General features: G+C 28.9%; 1 protein-coding gene across 2 annotated transcripts in view; it reads right to left on the bottom strand.

Annotated features, from left to right (window-relative positions):
- LOC107453671 (uncharacterized) overlaps positions 1–4,386 on the bottom strand; it is a 41,462-nt gene extending 37,076 nt beyond the window's left edge. Inside the window, exon 1 of one of the 2 annotated variants that reach the window (XM_016070580.4) lies at positions 4,236–4,386. In XM_016070580.4, the coding sequence (XP_015926066.3) occupies positions 4,236–4,278 (43 nt within the window). In that variant the 5' untranslated portion in view covers positions 4,279–4,386. The remainder of the gene's footprint in view (positions 1–4,235) is intronic. The other variant, XM_016070581.4, reaches the window with a different exon arrangement.
- Positions 4,387–15,143: the final 10,757 nt, after the last annotated feature.

Here is a 15,143-nt window from a genome sequence, read left to right as displayed (position 1 = left end):
TCTTAAATTTACGATTATTTTCTCCGAGTCATTTTCGTTGTTAAGAGAACACTATACCACGGAAGAAACCCTTCATGACAAATTCTCTTTCACTTACCTAATTAATTTAACATTTAAAGTATATAAATAGTGAGTTCAGATAAACCTAGGTAATCAGGTATTTTACAGAAAAGTGAGTTCATGTAAACCTAGAGTAAACCATGAAGTTTCAATTGTTTGAATGTTTTGATTAAATGAATTAATTGAATTGATTGATTGAATGAATTTATTGAATTAATTAATTTAACATTAAAAGTATAGAAATAGTGAGTTCAGATAAACCTAATCAGGTATTTTAGAGAAAAGTGAGTTCGGGTAAACCTAGAGTAAACCATGAAGTTTCAATTGTTTGAATGTTTTCAAAATTGTATTTTCTATATATTTCTTAAATTTACGATTATTTTCTCAAAGTAATTTTCGTTGTTCAGAGAATGCTATATCGTGGGAAAAACCCTTCTTGACAAATTTTCTTTCTCTTACCTAATTAATTTAACATTAAAAGTATAGAAATAGTGAGTTCAGATAAACCTAATCAGGTATTTTAGAGAAAAGTGAGTTCAGGTAAGCCTAGAGTAAACGATGAAGTTTCAATGGTTTGAATGTTTTCAAAATTGTATTTTCTATATATTTCTTAAATTTACGATTATTTTCTCCGAGTCATTTTCGTTGTTAAGAGAACGCTATACCACGGAAGAAACCCTTCAGACAAATTCTCTTTCACTTACCTAATTAATTTAACATTTAAAGTATATAAATAGTGAGTTCAGATAAACCTAGGTAATCAGGTATTTTCGAGAAAAGTGAGTTCATGTAAACCTAGAGTAAACCATGAAGTTTCAATTGTTTGAATGTTTTCAAAATTGTATTTTCTATATATTTCTTAAATTTACGATTATTTTCTCCGAGTCATTTTCGTTGTTAAGAGAACACTATACCACGGAAGAAACCCTTCATGACAAATTCACTTTCACTTACCTAATTAATTTAACATTTAAAGTATATAAATAGTGAGTTCAGATAAACCTAGGTAATCAGGTATTTTCGAGAAAAGTGAGTTCATGTAAACCTAGAGTAAACCATGAAGTTTCAATGGTTTGAATGTTTTCAAAATTGTATTTTCTATATATTTCTTAAATTTACGATTATTTTCTCCGAGTCATTTTCGTTGTTAAGAGAACGCTATACCACGGAAGAAACCCTTCATGACAAATTCTCTTTCACTTACCTAATTAATTTAACATTTAAAGTATATAAATAGTGAGTTCAGATAAACCTAGGTAATCAGGTATTTTCGAGAAAATTGAGTTCATGTAAATCTAGAGTAAACCATGAAGTTTCAATTGTTTGAATGTTTTCAAAACATCAAAATATACAACCAAATTATGATATTCTTTTTAGGACATTACGCAGTACAGAAGTAACCCTATAATAATTTGTTTGCAATTTGATGCTTTGAAAACTTTTTTTTTAATATTTGAAACTTCATGGATTACTCTAGTTTTACCTGAACTCACTTTTCTCTAAAATTTAAAATACCAATGGAGGTGAAACAAATTTTTGCCATGAAATGTTTTTCCTGTTGTATAGCGCCCTCTTAACTTATTTGTTACATTTTGTAAGACTTTTACAAGATTTTCTTTTAATGGAAGTATTCTATTTATTTTTAATGTGAAATAGTACTTTTTTTTCTACTTATGATGCGAAGATTTGTGAGGTGATTTTTGAGATTGTAAAGAAATTTGTATAGAGATTGTAGAGAACTTATTCCAGTTAAATTATTATGCACATTAGGTGGATTTTTTTTGTATCTTTGCATCCTCTAACATAAATTTTCATAAACTCATAGACATTATAATAATGATTGTCTTATGAAGGGAATTTTAATTTGATAAATCCTTTTAGAACCAGTATTAGAACCAGAAAAGGTAAATACTCCAATTATACCGGCATTTAAAGTTAAAATCGAATAACTAAAAAGCATAAATTTTTCAACCTCTATGATGTGAAGTTAACATAAATAATATGTTTTAATAATCAGAAACAAATGTTTTTATTGATAGTTAACACAGAAAACAACTACGAGAGCTCTAAATAAAATAATTGAAGATACATAGTTATTTAGGGACTATGAACATCATATATATTTTGTACCATCATCAGATCCAAGGTACAGAATTGATTATAGGTCTTGATCTATGATGATGGTATTGCTATGAATAGCACCAATTTAGTGGAATGCCTTCAACTATTTTCAGTTGTGCTCATTACTTTGCTTTCTGTGTAATCTAGTCTAGCACTAAGATATATCTCTTTTCTTTCAACGCTTTAATTATTTACAATAAAATATATTAAGTAATGACATAATAAATATTTTTAATAAAAGCTAATTCTTTTACTGATCAGAATATTATTAATTTTATTAACTTAAAAACCCCAAAAACAAATAAACTCTTCGCATATTCATTCGTTTAAATTTTTATTCCCTAGCCCCTCAAAACTTTCGAAGTTTATTTAAATATAACACCCTTAAAATAAATAAATGGTATTTAAGTTGACATTACCGCAACGCAATTTAATGGGGCTAAAGTTAGAGTCAAGTAAATTTTAAAAATATGAAAAGAAAATTTACAAAAAAGAATGAAAAATTAAGTAATTTAAAAAAAATAAATATCATGGTAAAAGCATAAATTTGCAGTAACAGATTATTTTCTAAAAAAAATTGTAAGAAAAAAGAACATTAAATGAAAAAAATAATAGTTCAAAACAATCAAACTTTTTCAAGTTACAAAATGAAGAAATTCAACAAAAATATTTTAATATTATAAAACACATGACGCATAATCATTTAATTTTTCTCTTTTTTTAATTTAAACTATTAACCTGATCAACAAATCACTCAATAAATAACCAATTCGCAGACAAAGATAAATTAATAATTGTTCCTCTCACCTTAACCATTGAAAGAAGAATATTAAAAAACTATTTAAAAAACTTATTTAAAAAACTTTAAAATGCATACTGCAATAATAAATAATTTTTTTTTTTTAAAAAATCAAAACTTTAATTTGATCAATGAATTAAACAATAAATAACAAATTTTATTAAGGAAAAATTAGTAATTATTTCTCGCACTTTTATCATAATACCAAGAATAATAGACAGTATCAAAGTTAAGTTTAATATTTAAGTTTGAAAATAGAAAATTTCAAAAAAATTATTTTAAAAACTATAAAATGAATAATACATTAAATGCAAGTCATTACTACATTAAATAACTACATTAAATGCAAGTCAAGTTTCAAATTTAATATACAAGTTATAATGCAAAGAATTTCAAAAAAAATTTCTAAAAACTATTAAATGCATAATATATTAATCTTTTATTTTTCAAAAAAAAAATTATAATAATACTTTAATCTTTTCAACGAATCAAGTAGTAAATAATCGATTCTAACAAAGATAAATTAATAATTCTTCCTCGCACCTGAATCAGTGAAATAAGAATATTACGTTAAATTAAGCTTAATATTCAAATTATAATATAAAGAATTTCAAAAAATTATTTAAAAAACTAAAATGCATACTACATTAGTAAGGCATTTTTTTTAAATTGAAAACTTTTATCAAATCAATGAATCTAACAATGAATAATAACCAATTCTAAGAAAATTAAATTAATAATCGTTCCTCGCACTTTAATCATTACAACAAGAATACAAAACATATCAAAATTAAGTTTATTTTAATAACAAAAAAAGAATTCCATAAACATGTTTGAACAACTTTAAATCAATTTTTTTTTAATTAAAACTTTAATTTGATCAATGAATTAAGCAATAAATAACAAATTTTATTAAGGAAAAGTTAGTAACTATTTCTCGCACTTTAATCATAGTACCAAGAATAATAGACAATACCAAAGTTAAGTTAAATATTTAAGTTTGAAAATAAAAAATTTCAAAAGAATTATTTTAAAAACTATAAAATGCATAATGCATTAATAGTTCAATTTAAAACTTTTGTCTGTTCTGTGAATCAAACAATAAATAACCAAGATAAATTTTGTTCCTCGCGCTTTAATCATTGTATTAAACAAAATCAAATTAAATTAAATATTCTTGTTACAATGAATAAAAAATACAAACTGCATTGATAAGAAAGGAAGTGAAATAAATCGTAACTAATGTGATATTTACCGAGTGGTAGTTTTCTCCACTTGGTTTTCTTTCTTCCTCCCATCCTGAAATCAGCTACTTTCACTCAATCCTCTATACTTTCCAATGCCATCACCTTGCAAGGGCACTTCTTCTTTAGAAACAAGACAACTAATTTATCGCTCATTTGGCGCATCACACAAGTCCTTCTTACTTCCGCTATTCTTTCTCTTAATAGATTATTTCCGACTGATGAAGAATTTTTAAGCAGAGATTTGCAACAAAAAGATACGAGGGAATGACAGATTTCTCAGAATAAAAAAGTTCAGCTTCATGTTTAAAAGCAATCCATTTTTCAGATTTCAAAATATGTTAACCCTTTTGAAGGCCGTGGTAAGTATACTTACCACCACGTTTTACCACCTTTAATTTAGGTTTCCATTTTTCAATAACTTCAGCTTTCTTGAAGTGAGTTTGAATAAAATTGGTAACCATTTGTCACTTTTAAAAAACGTATAAAAGTTATAAAATACATAATTCGTACTGAAGTTTGTAGCATTTAAGGAATTTATTTTATAAATAAAGAAAAATAAAAGTCAGTAAGTTCCTAATAGGTCATGTTAAATATATTTACCACCAAAAAAATGGCATTTTTATAAACTAAATGAGTTTTTTTTTATATATATAAATTACTGTTCTTAAAACAATTTCAATTCCAAAAATACTTTAATTTACCTTTACTAGAAATAAAGGGCCCGTTAAAGGGTTAATAACCAGCTGTAAATGCAATTTTAATGGAAGATAACTAATCTTAAATACTTATTAACTAATCATTGGACTTGGTAGAAAACGCATTAAAAAAAGTACTTATTTCCTTTATTTATGTCAAACAAATTGCCTTAGCTTAAGTGGACACTTTGCTGCGTACGAACCTTTTCATGACAAATTCTGTATCACATTCATTGGTAATTTAAAATTGTTTGGGTAAACCCAGACTAAGGCGGGAAATTTCAAAAGTTCTTCTTTTTTCCCCAAAACATCAAAATGCTTATAAATTATGATTACCCGAGAATACTTCCCTAATGCGTAATCTAGAATACTCCTGTCATAATTTTTGCATTTTGATGCTTGTAAAAGATTGCTAAGCATTGAAGATTGCGTCTGGGCTTACCTGAAACAGACAATTATATAAAAACACAGGCAGTAGTGTAAAATTAAACAACCTTACAGAAAAATCTGATAGCGGAATTGTATTTGGTATAATTTAATCAGAAAAAATTTAGTAGAAAATCTAAAATATCACGCACAATATTATATCTTGCATTCCGATTAGGCAAAGACATTTTTTTTTACTTGTTTCAAAGGGTACTGCCAAATAGGAAAAAAAATATTCAACGTTACTTTGTTTGTGAACATTAAATAAGGATGATTAAACATATTAGTAATTTCTTCCGTCTGTCATCACCTTTTTAACGTTTGAGTTCGGTCGGGGAAAAAAAGAGGCCTCATTAGAGGATTTTTTTTTTTTTTTTAATATTTTGAAAATAGAAAGCTCTAAACAGTAGTTTACATTAGGCCAACATTTTAAATTGCTCTCCTTTTTTTCATGCCATTAAAACGTTAAATAAGGGCATTATAATTCAACAAAAATAAACTTTTTTTCGGCTGAAATTAATAAAAATTGCGAAGAAATAGGCCATAATTTACGATAGCAGAAATAGCAATGATTCAAAAAAGGAATGAAAATTTTTAATCACTTTCCATTAGCCGTAGTTCATTAGCAGCATTATCAGGGGGTAGAGTACGCACCTCCCTAAGAGATTACCCAGGTTCGAATCCCAGCGATGGCTGGTGGATACGAATTTCGCCTCCAGCTTTCACCGACCACAATACTGATATAAAAAATATTCTCACTAGTAGTCGGATCATGGGCCAGAATCCCTTGTTGTTCCTCTCTATATAGTTGGTCCCAATACTTGATCCAGGAGTTCCCTTGTCTTCTTGATTAGGTTCAAAATTACAAGGCTACGACGTTGGGCGTAAACTCAAAATTGGTTCTGCTGTACAGCGATGGTTATAAAATAAAATATTAAAAAAAACACGTTTCACTGACGAAACTTTTTACACTAAAACGTAAACTTTAAATAAATCGATCAAAAAAATGTTCTGAGATGTAATTTTGTTTTAAATTTTTATTACAACTACTTATTTTTTAAATTTTTATATCTAGAAAATGTTCAAGATTTTTATTTTAAATGTCTTTTGCCCAAGATTTTTATTTTAAATGTGTTAAAACATTCATTTACTTGTTTTTCTAATATTTTTCCGTTTATTCGATCACACTTGCACAGTGACGAATTATCAACTTAGGAGCCCGTCTCTACTTTATTCAGATCAAATACATGCTGTTGTATCTTTGACATTTTATATACTTCATTAAATGTGTGGTGGTGTTTTTAATAAGATCAATGTTTAACTCTTAAAGTCCTAAAATACACAGGTTTTTCCAAGGGCAGCACCAGTAGGGGATCAGAGGGGGCAATTGCCCCCCTATCGGGACGAACGTAAATGTCGTCTGGAAAACGCTAAGGTCTTGAAAAGAAATATAATTACATTCTTTAAAAAATCCAGTTTTTTTTTTTTTTTTTTTTTTTTTTTTTTTTTTTTTTTTTTTTTGTAAATGAGAATAAATTAAAAACTTAAAGACAAAAATGCGATCTTTTTACCTGCACTTTACCATCAACTTCCAGTTCACTTTCCCTCAGAAAATTCTGAGAGACAAGTCTTTTGTATGTGTCCACACAGAAAATTATTTAACACCCCTGAGGGATAAGAGGAGTTAAGAAGACTGTCCTAGCTACTACCCCAGTGTATTCACGTTACCACACCTTTTTGAGACTGACTATAATGTATGCACACTTCCTCGGCATTCAATAAAGAAAAGTATTTTGTTAAACGTCACACCGTTTCCTCTAAAGAATTCGATTTTTAAATTATGTGGAAGTAGTGATGAACTAAGTTTGTTCTGTCAATCTTTTTTTTTTTTTTTAATTTGCTCTTAAATAGTGTATATATTTATATATATGCTAAAAAATTCAATTATAATTGCTCACATATTAGTTAAAATATTAAAATAGACTTGTAATAACTACCAAGTTGTCTTATGAACTACAATAAAGAGAACCTCAATCATTCTGTGGTTAAAATGCACGTGCTATTCCATCAGAAATAGTTTTTCTAATCATGAAAAGACTTCAATTTTTTTTAATGTAATAAAAAAAAAATGGGATTAACAAAATGGGCATACAAATCAGGATTGTAATCTCTGCTCTCGTCGGAAAAGTTCATCGTCCTGTCGAGAAAATCCTTTTTAAAGAAACCGACAAAAATAAGAATTTATTCTATTACGCCGAATTTTATTTATTTATTTTTTTGTTTTTTGTATTATAGACACCGCTTTCTCCAAAATTGTGAGATGGAGGAATGGAAAAACTGCACGGCAACTCCTTTAATCAACATATTACGCGTTCACATTATAGCAAAATTTTTAATGCTGCATATTAAATTTTCCATTGTTTTTTGCAACTTGAATAATATTCTAGAGCCGATATGGCTTATGTGATAAGTGATTTCACTTCCTATTGATGAGATTTGGGTTCGAATTCTCATGTTAATTCATATACAGTAAAACTTGTGTAAGTTGACCACTTGTGGTGCATTGTTTTAGAGGTCAACTTAGACAAGTGGACAACTTATAGAGGGGGTGGGTCATTGTTTACTTTTTCGTTTCCTATATAATGTTGCTATATGTTTAAAAAAAATTTTTACTTGACTTGAAAAAAAATTTTTGAAAATTGCCAAATGAATATCTTAAGAAATGTGTTTAAACCTGAATGAACTTCAATTTGTTACATATAATTCTAATATTTAACTAACTTTTTTTGAAAAAAAAAATTATTTCGTTAGATATGCATGTAAAGTGCTTAAAAATAATTTCTTAAAATATCAGAACACGAAAACATGTAATTTGAAAACTTTAACAAAACAAAATTATTTGAACACTTTAAAATTTATTCTGTTATTACTACACTTACAAACCTATTTGTTACAAAAATATTCCCTCATTGTTGCTTGGCGCTGTTGTTTAGAGTTTACATCAGTCCAATGTTTTTTAATACAAACATAGAGATCCATTATTCAATGAATGAATAAAAGAAATGGTTAAAAGCTGACCCCCTACAGTTTCTTCAGATGGTCAACTCACAAGATGGTTTAGATTAGCTTTTTACACTATTTCACCAAACAAGTGAAATTTTAACATACATTGCAACATGACAGAAAATTTTCTGAATTTTTTTTACTGGTCAATTTATGAGGGTTTTGGAATAGAATTTTATAATACTCCTAGACAAAATTGACTTATTTCAGTGGTCAACATACAAGAGAGACAGGTGGTCAAGTTACAAAGGTTTTGCTTCTTTATATTATATAGAAAAAATTCCGTTCTTGATAATTGAGGTCAACTTATGCAGGTGTCCAACTTACAAGGGTGGTCAACTTGGCAGGCTTCACTGTACTGCTCTCGGTTTGCACTGCCAACAGTTCCGGCATACAATATCTCCATTGGTAGAGGGATCATGTGTGAGAATAATCTTGCCCTCGAGCTAACCATAGAGTATTTTCATGCTGTTGTTTTTTTACAACTGTAAAGCAAATGTGAGCTTGTTTAAATTCTGATGTCCTCCATGAAAGTGAATTTGTCGTAAAACTTTACCAAGAAGTCCCCTTGTACCAAGTTCGGTTCAAAATAGCAAAACTACGGGTTTTAGTGTTAAAAGCAAAAATCATCTGCATGAATTAATACCAGTACTAAAATAAAGTAAGTACTTTCAGTCTTGCAATGAATTAATCTTATTCAATTTTTTGTTATTATCAATTCCAATTCGTTTTTCTAAAGATAATTGCATGCAAAATATAACTTAATATTTATTATAAATATAATAAACACTTATTATTACTTTATTTAATGAAAGTCGAAAAAATTTAGAAATGAAAGGTACACAATTTTTTCATCATTTGAAAGAATGCAATTTTAAATGTCAAAATACAAAATTTAAGCAAAATCGGTCAAATAAATCCTGAGAAATATAATTAAAAAAAACCTCATATTTTTCGAAATTTGGTCTCCTAACTCCTTAATTTTTTGTGTCTATTTTTTGTGACTGAGCAAATGTAAGTTAGTTCATATTCGTTTCTCGGACGCAAATTTAAAATTTGTAAAATGAATAATCATAACAAATTTTAGCTATATTATTTGAATTTTATATTTTAAGCCGATGGACTCACTCTTTTTCTCAAATGGAGAAATAAGCATTTTGCCGACCATAGACGTTCACTTTAAAAGTCGAAAAGAAAAAGGAATTATAAGGAGAAATTTTAAAACTCTCTTTGCATTTATTTACAATATATATTAACATCAAGTACCCTGATTAAAAATAGCCCGTTTTTGTCCTTAAAATTAGACTGTGTAACATCAAAAAAAAAAAAAAATTTGCAATTTAATGGACATAGCCATTTTGAAGTTCTTTCAAAACGGGTCATGATATCTTTAGATAGAATACGTGGATGCAAAAAATTTACTTATATGTACTTATTTGCAAAACATTTAAATGATTCAAAAGCCAATCGATGCATATAAAAATAATATTTAAATATCAAAATGTTCTTTAAATGTCTTGTTAAATGTGCATGAAATTTCAAATTTTTATTATCGAATAATTTTTGCGTTTTGAGAATAAGAAGAGTAGAAATTTTTTGAAATAGAGGTGACTGCTGCAACTATTTTTCTTTATTACAGAAGTAATTTTTAAGTTTACAGTGTGTGGTAAATTGCACCATGAAGTACAAAATGCATCGATAACAGAAAGAAATGGGATTTAAATTTACATTAAAATGAATCTGCACATTATGGTATCAATATTAGTGATTTTAGATTCTTAGAAACACATTTGGAAAAAAATGATGTGAGAAAGAAATGTAAAGTATAAAATTCGTTCTAATTTGAATAAATTTGTTTGAGCCCCCCAATCGGGGGACTCTTGACCCCTTGTCTGGCAAGTCTGGCGCCATCCTTGGGTTTTTCATGTGTGGGGAATGAATTTAAGTAAGCTTTCTAACATTAAAATTCAGTCTTGTTTTACTTACAGCATGAGATTTCGACTCCCAATCTCATGCAAATTTGCAACTTATTCCCAAAATATGTGGCACAATTGTAAGGATCTAATGTTATAGAAAAAAATATCGATGGTGCTTCTCGGAACAAGAGAGGGAAATCAATTTCTACAGTGTCGTTTCTAACGCTTATATTCAGTCTTATTTTCATTCAAACATTAAATTTTGACTTCCAATTTCATACAAAGTTGTAGTTCCCAAAGTGCCAGGCACAATTTTAAGAATCTAATATTATAAAAAATATTGATGTTGCTTCACAGTACTAATGTGTAGCATTAATACCTGAAGTGTCCTTTCTAACGTTAATATTCGATTTTATTTTCAACTAAAACATAAGATTTCGACTTTCAATTTCATAATAATATGCAACTCCTCTCCAAAGTGTATAGCACAATTTTAAACAATAGTTGTCAAAATTTTTTGTCAAAAAAATATAGGTTTGGCGGTGGGAATTTGAAAATTTAAATTTTTATGGGTTTTTCCTAACATCAAAATTCGGTCTAATTTTCACTTAAGACATGAAATTTTGACTGAAGTGTTTTCAGACCAAGTTTCAACTCATCTCATAAGTGTATGTCACTTTCTTAGAGAATCATTCTTATAGAAGGTATTAATGTCCAAAAAAACTGATTTAAACAATTAAAGGCAGAAGCGGTTTTTTTTTTTTAGCAAGAAAATAAGACGCCTATACGCAATAATATACGCAGATGTTAGCTAGGCTCTTCACTGATACCTCTGCCACACAGTGGCATGTGACGTCGTACACTGTGATCGTGTTTGTGTAGAGCTTGGCGAACAAAGAGCACGGGGCGAACTCAAATGATCAGAAAGTCGGGTCCCCAATCGTGGTTGCCGGCAGGGCCGGATTTACGTATAAGCTAAATAAGCTATAGCTTGGGCAGTGGCGTAGCGAGGGGGGAGCAAGGGGGGGCATCATGCCCCGGGCGCTACTCACAAAGGGGCGCCAAATGGTCAGCAAAACAAAAAAAATTGTTGGATAATTTTTATTTTTATTATAATTTATTTCTGCAAAAAATATTTTAAATTTAGTGCCAGTGAAATATAATAAATTTTAATTCGTAAATAAAAAGGAACACTAATCAAACTGTAATAATATATTCATAATAGAAATGACACGTCTTTTCTAATGGCTGGCTGACTCGACCTGTATCTGTCAGCACTTCCTTATGGCATCTACGCTGTGTGGTTACATATATTATCTCCAAATATTTGCACTGTACAAAAATCGTTTGTATGTTTGTACAGTGTATAATACAGATTTCAATGGAATAGAACTCTTTATCGAAGAATGTGACTGTAAAATGTTACTCCTTTGTAGAAAAGAAATTGAACTTAAAACTCCATTAGAATTTCTTACTTTTATAATCCCGTATGGAGAAGATGTTTTTCCAAACCTGAGAGTGGCACTTCAAATACTCCTGACTATCTCAGTATCAATTGCTAGCTGCGAATGGTCATTCAGCAAATTAAAATTAATTTTGACATATCTACGATCAACGGTGGGACAAGATCACCTAAGTGACCTGGCATTTTTAAGTGTGGAAAGAGAAAAATTTGAAATGATCAACTTTGATGACATTATTGATAAATTTGCTTCATCAAAAGCGGAAAATTTACACATAGTAATTAGTTTTATAATTGTATTATAATCATATTATTAAATATATGTATCTCCTTAGAGATAATAAATATTTACTTTTTTATTGTTTTAAAACTGCGTGTTTTTAAAATATTTCTTTATAAATATGTAAAATAAATAATAGGTATCTTATGAACTAATTCTAGATGAGCATATACATTTCAAAGTCTAGTCTTGTTTTCTCAACTACATTTTTTGTCTCAAATTTAATGCCTAACTTGAGCCTATGACTTTATTAATTCTACTTTATTTATTTATTACTTTGCGAGTATATTTTACTTATAATATTAGATGGATTTCGAATGGGGGGGCGCTAAAAAGGTATTGTGCCCCGGGCGCGAGTTAAGCTCGCTACGGCACTGAGCTTGGGGCCCCGAGATGTCAAGGGCCCCCAGAACTAACTTTTTCCTTCCTTTTTTAAAGTTTTATTCAGAGCTGGAGCCCTCTGAAGCCTAAAATAATATTTTTTTTCTTTTTTACATTAGCGAACGCTTTTTAAAATCTAATAGAAGTGTTTACAAACATAAAATAATTGTTATTCTTCACTTTTTTAACCAAAAGAGCAATAAAAAGACCTTTTGACTGATGAAACAATCCTGTAGCTTTCGTAGCTACCAGTGATGGGAGTAGTCCATGAATCCTAAAAAGCGGTACTCCATGGAGTAGTCAAATAGCCGCCTCAATTTACACTGTGGGAAATGTTTTCAGCTTCTTTAAATTGCTGTGGGCTCATTTGTCCACAGAAACACCCTTTTGTCTGATTTCTGGGCAAAAAATTTCTAGGGCTGTGGGAGAATCTTGTTTAGGGTCACTCTGTTTCGGGATTTCTGTTGTGCCTCATTGTCGTTAAAGAGCTTCTCGTTTAATTTTAACTTTTCTTTTTCGCAAAAATATATTTTTTCCAATTTATTACAAAAGCTTTTTATCCTTTTAATTATCCTAAATGTTTTAACTAGCTTAATTGTTTAATTTACTTAATTATTGTAATTGATTTTAATTTGTTATTTTCCAAATTAATCGTACATGAATCCGTGAACTCCTTTCTTTATTTATTTAAATGGTGGGCCACTATTCAATTCCCTCTTTGACAGGCCTACCCGCCAAAATTCCTGATTTGGTTTATTTTGGATGAAATTGAGATAACAGATGTGGTTTTACTTTAATTTTACTTACTGCTAATAGACAGAAGCAACATGTGATATTGCTTGATAGAGCATTGAAATCAAGTGATCATCAGTTAAACAAATGTTTAAATATATATGTAAAAAATATTGTTCGAACCTCCTGTCTGACCAAATTTTCCATGTATCCCCGAAATATGAATTATGTTTAATTTGTAAAATATGATATTTCGTACACAAAATTCATTTATTTAGATAGCTTATGATTTTATTGTTTATTGATCATACTTGTTTCTATTTTTAACTCCCTGATTTTTGTTGTTATTATGTGTTTAAAGTTAATATGGCATCTAAATTTCTTAATTTATAAGAATTTCAAATTTTTAAAGCAAAGTCCAAATAACTTCTTAAAATTGTAAATTGAAACTATTTATTAAATTTTGGCAGATTTGTTTTTATTTTAAATCTGGTGCATTTAATTTAATAAAATAAAAACAAATAAAAAATAAGTTTAAAAAATATAAATAAATGACTAGATAAAATATAAAACTGTGTTGTCAATGAAAAGGAACATATCTTTTAAACAATTTGAGCATTAATAAATTATTTAAAAATAAACAAGGTAAATTTTGTCCCATCATTTGATCAAGAGACTATTTAATATCTGTTTCTAAAAAGCAGTAGGTCGCGTGTTGTTGTGTGGATGATGTAAGTAAAAGAGGCATACAAAAAAAGCCAATTTAACTTCAGTTAATGCCGTCGATATTATAATTTTAATTTCCTCGCAAAAATGTAGTAAAAAAGTTATAAAAATTTATTGTCGCAAACAAATTAATATCAGGTAAGAACGAATCAAATATGATATCGAAATATGCTGAATCACTAATGAGACAGGCGGGATGAAAGACATCGAAACCAATTTGATTAAATAGTAAAACTAGAAAGTGTTTCAAAAATCCGGACATGTATCAGGCTTCAATTTTTTTCACTGCCACAAAATTTATCAGGGACAATTCGTTAGATTTCAATACGGGTTATGTTTTTTCTTTAATTAAATATTATTAAACATTAACTAATATTTGTCTTTCAAAGCTTTTCATTCCGTAATAACGAATGTCAAGCATTTAAAGTAAGCAGTTCAAGAATGTCAAGTATCCAAATAACTTCATTTATTAAATTTAAAAAAAATAATAATAATAAATAAATATCCGCAAGGCAGGTGTGTATATTTGGGGCTGATGATTATGAAATCTAACACAAAACTGTGAGATCGCGGGTTCTATTCCAGCTGATGACAGTTTTTAATTATTATTTCTTAATGCTGAAAAATGTATTTCTTATTTTTTTTAAAGTATTCATGTTAAAAACTAATAATTTAGCAAGTATTTAAAAAACTAGAAAGCTACACCCCCTGTTCATTTTGCACACTAACTCTCATGGTTGCTTCTGATTAATCATTGCAGATTAAGAGGAAAAACGGTTTATTTCCATCTTTTTATTCTACAAAAATTACGATTGAATTTCTATTTACATTTTGAAGATGACTAAAATTTGGCAAATCAATAAAATTGGTACCTCCTGAAGACTTATTACCCAGTGAAGATGGACTCAAGGGCACTGAGTTCGAATCCCAGTGTTGACTGGTCGATACGAATTCTACACCCGGCTTACACCAGCCGCTGTGCCGAAGTAAAATATCCTCAGTGGTAGACGGATCATAGGTTAGAGTCCCCTTGTTGTCAGACTGACAGTGGAAAGCTTTATCATGTAACTTAAATGCTGGTCAGTTCCATCATAACGTCCCCCTCCAAGACAAAAATTTCTTCCAATACTTGATCCTGGAGTTCCCTTGTGTTCTGAATTGAGTTTAAAATTAGAAGTCTAATAAGTTGAACATTAGTAGTCGTAAACTCGAAATTGGGTTGGCTGTTCAATGAC

The sequence above is a fragment of the Parasteatoda tepidariorum genome, chromosome 11 (genome assembly GCF_982258835.1).
Source record: "Parasteatoda tepidariorum strain Cologne lab strain chromosome 11, Ptep-v5.0, whole genome shotgun sequence".
NCBI classification, from domain to species: Eukaryota; Metazoa; Arthropoda; class Arachnida; order Araneae; family Theridiidae; genus Parasteatoda; species Parasteatoda tepidariorum.
Note: the sequence above shows the minus strand (reverse complement) of the source record. Positions and strands in the feature narration are given on the sequence as shown.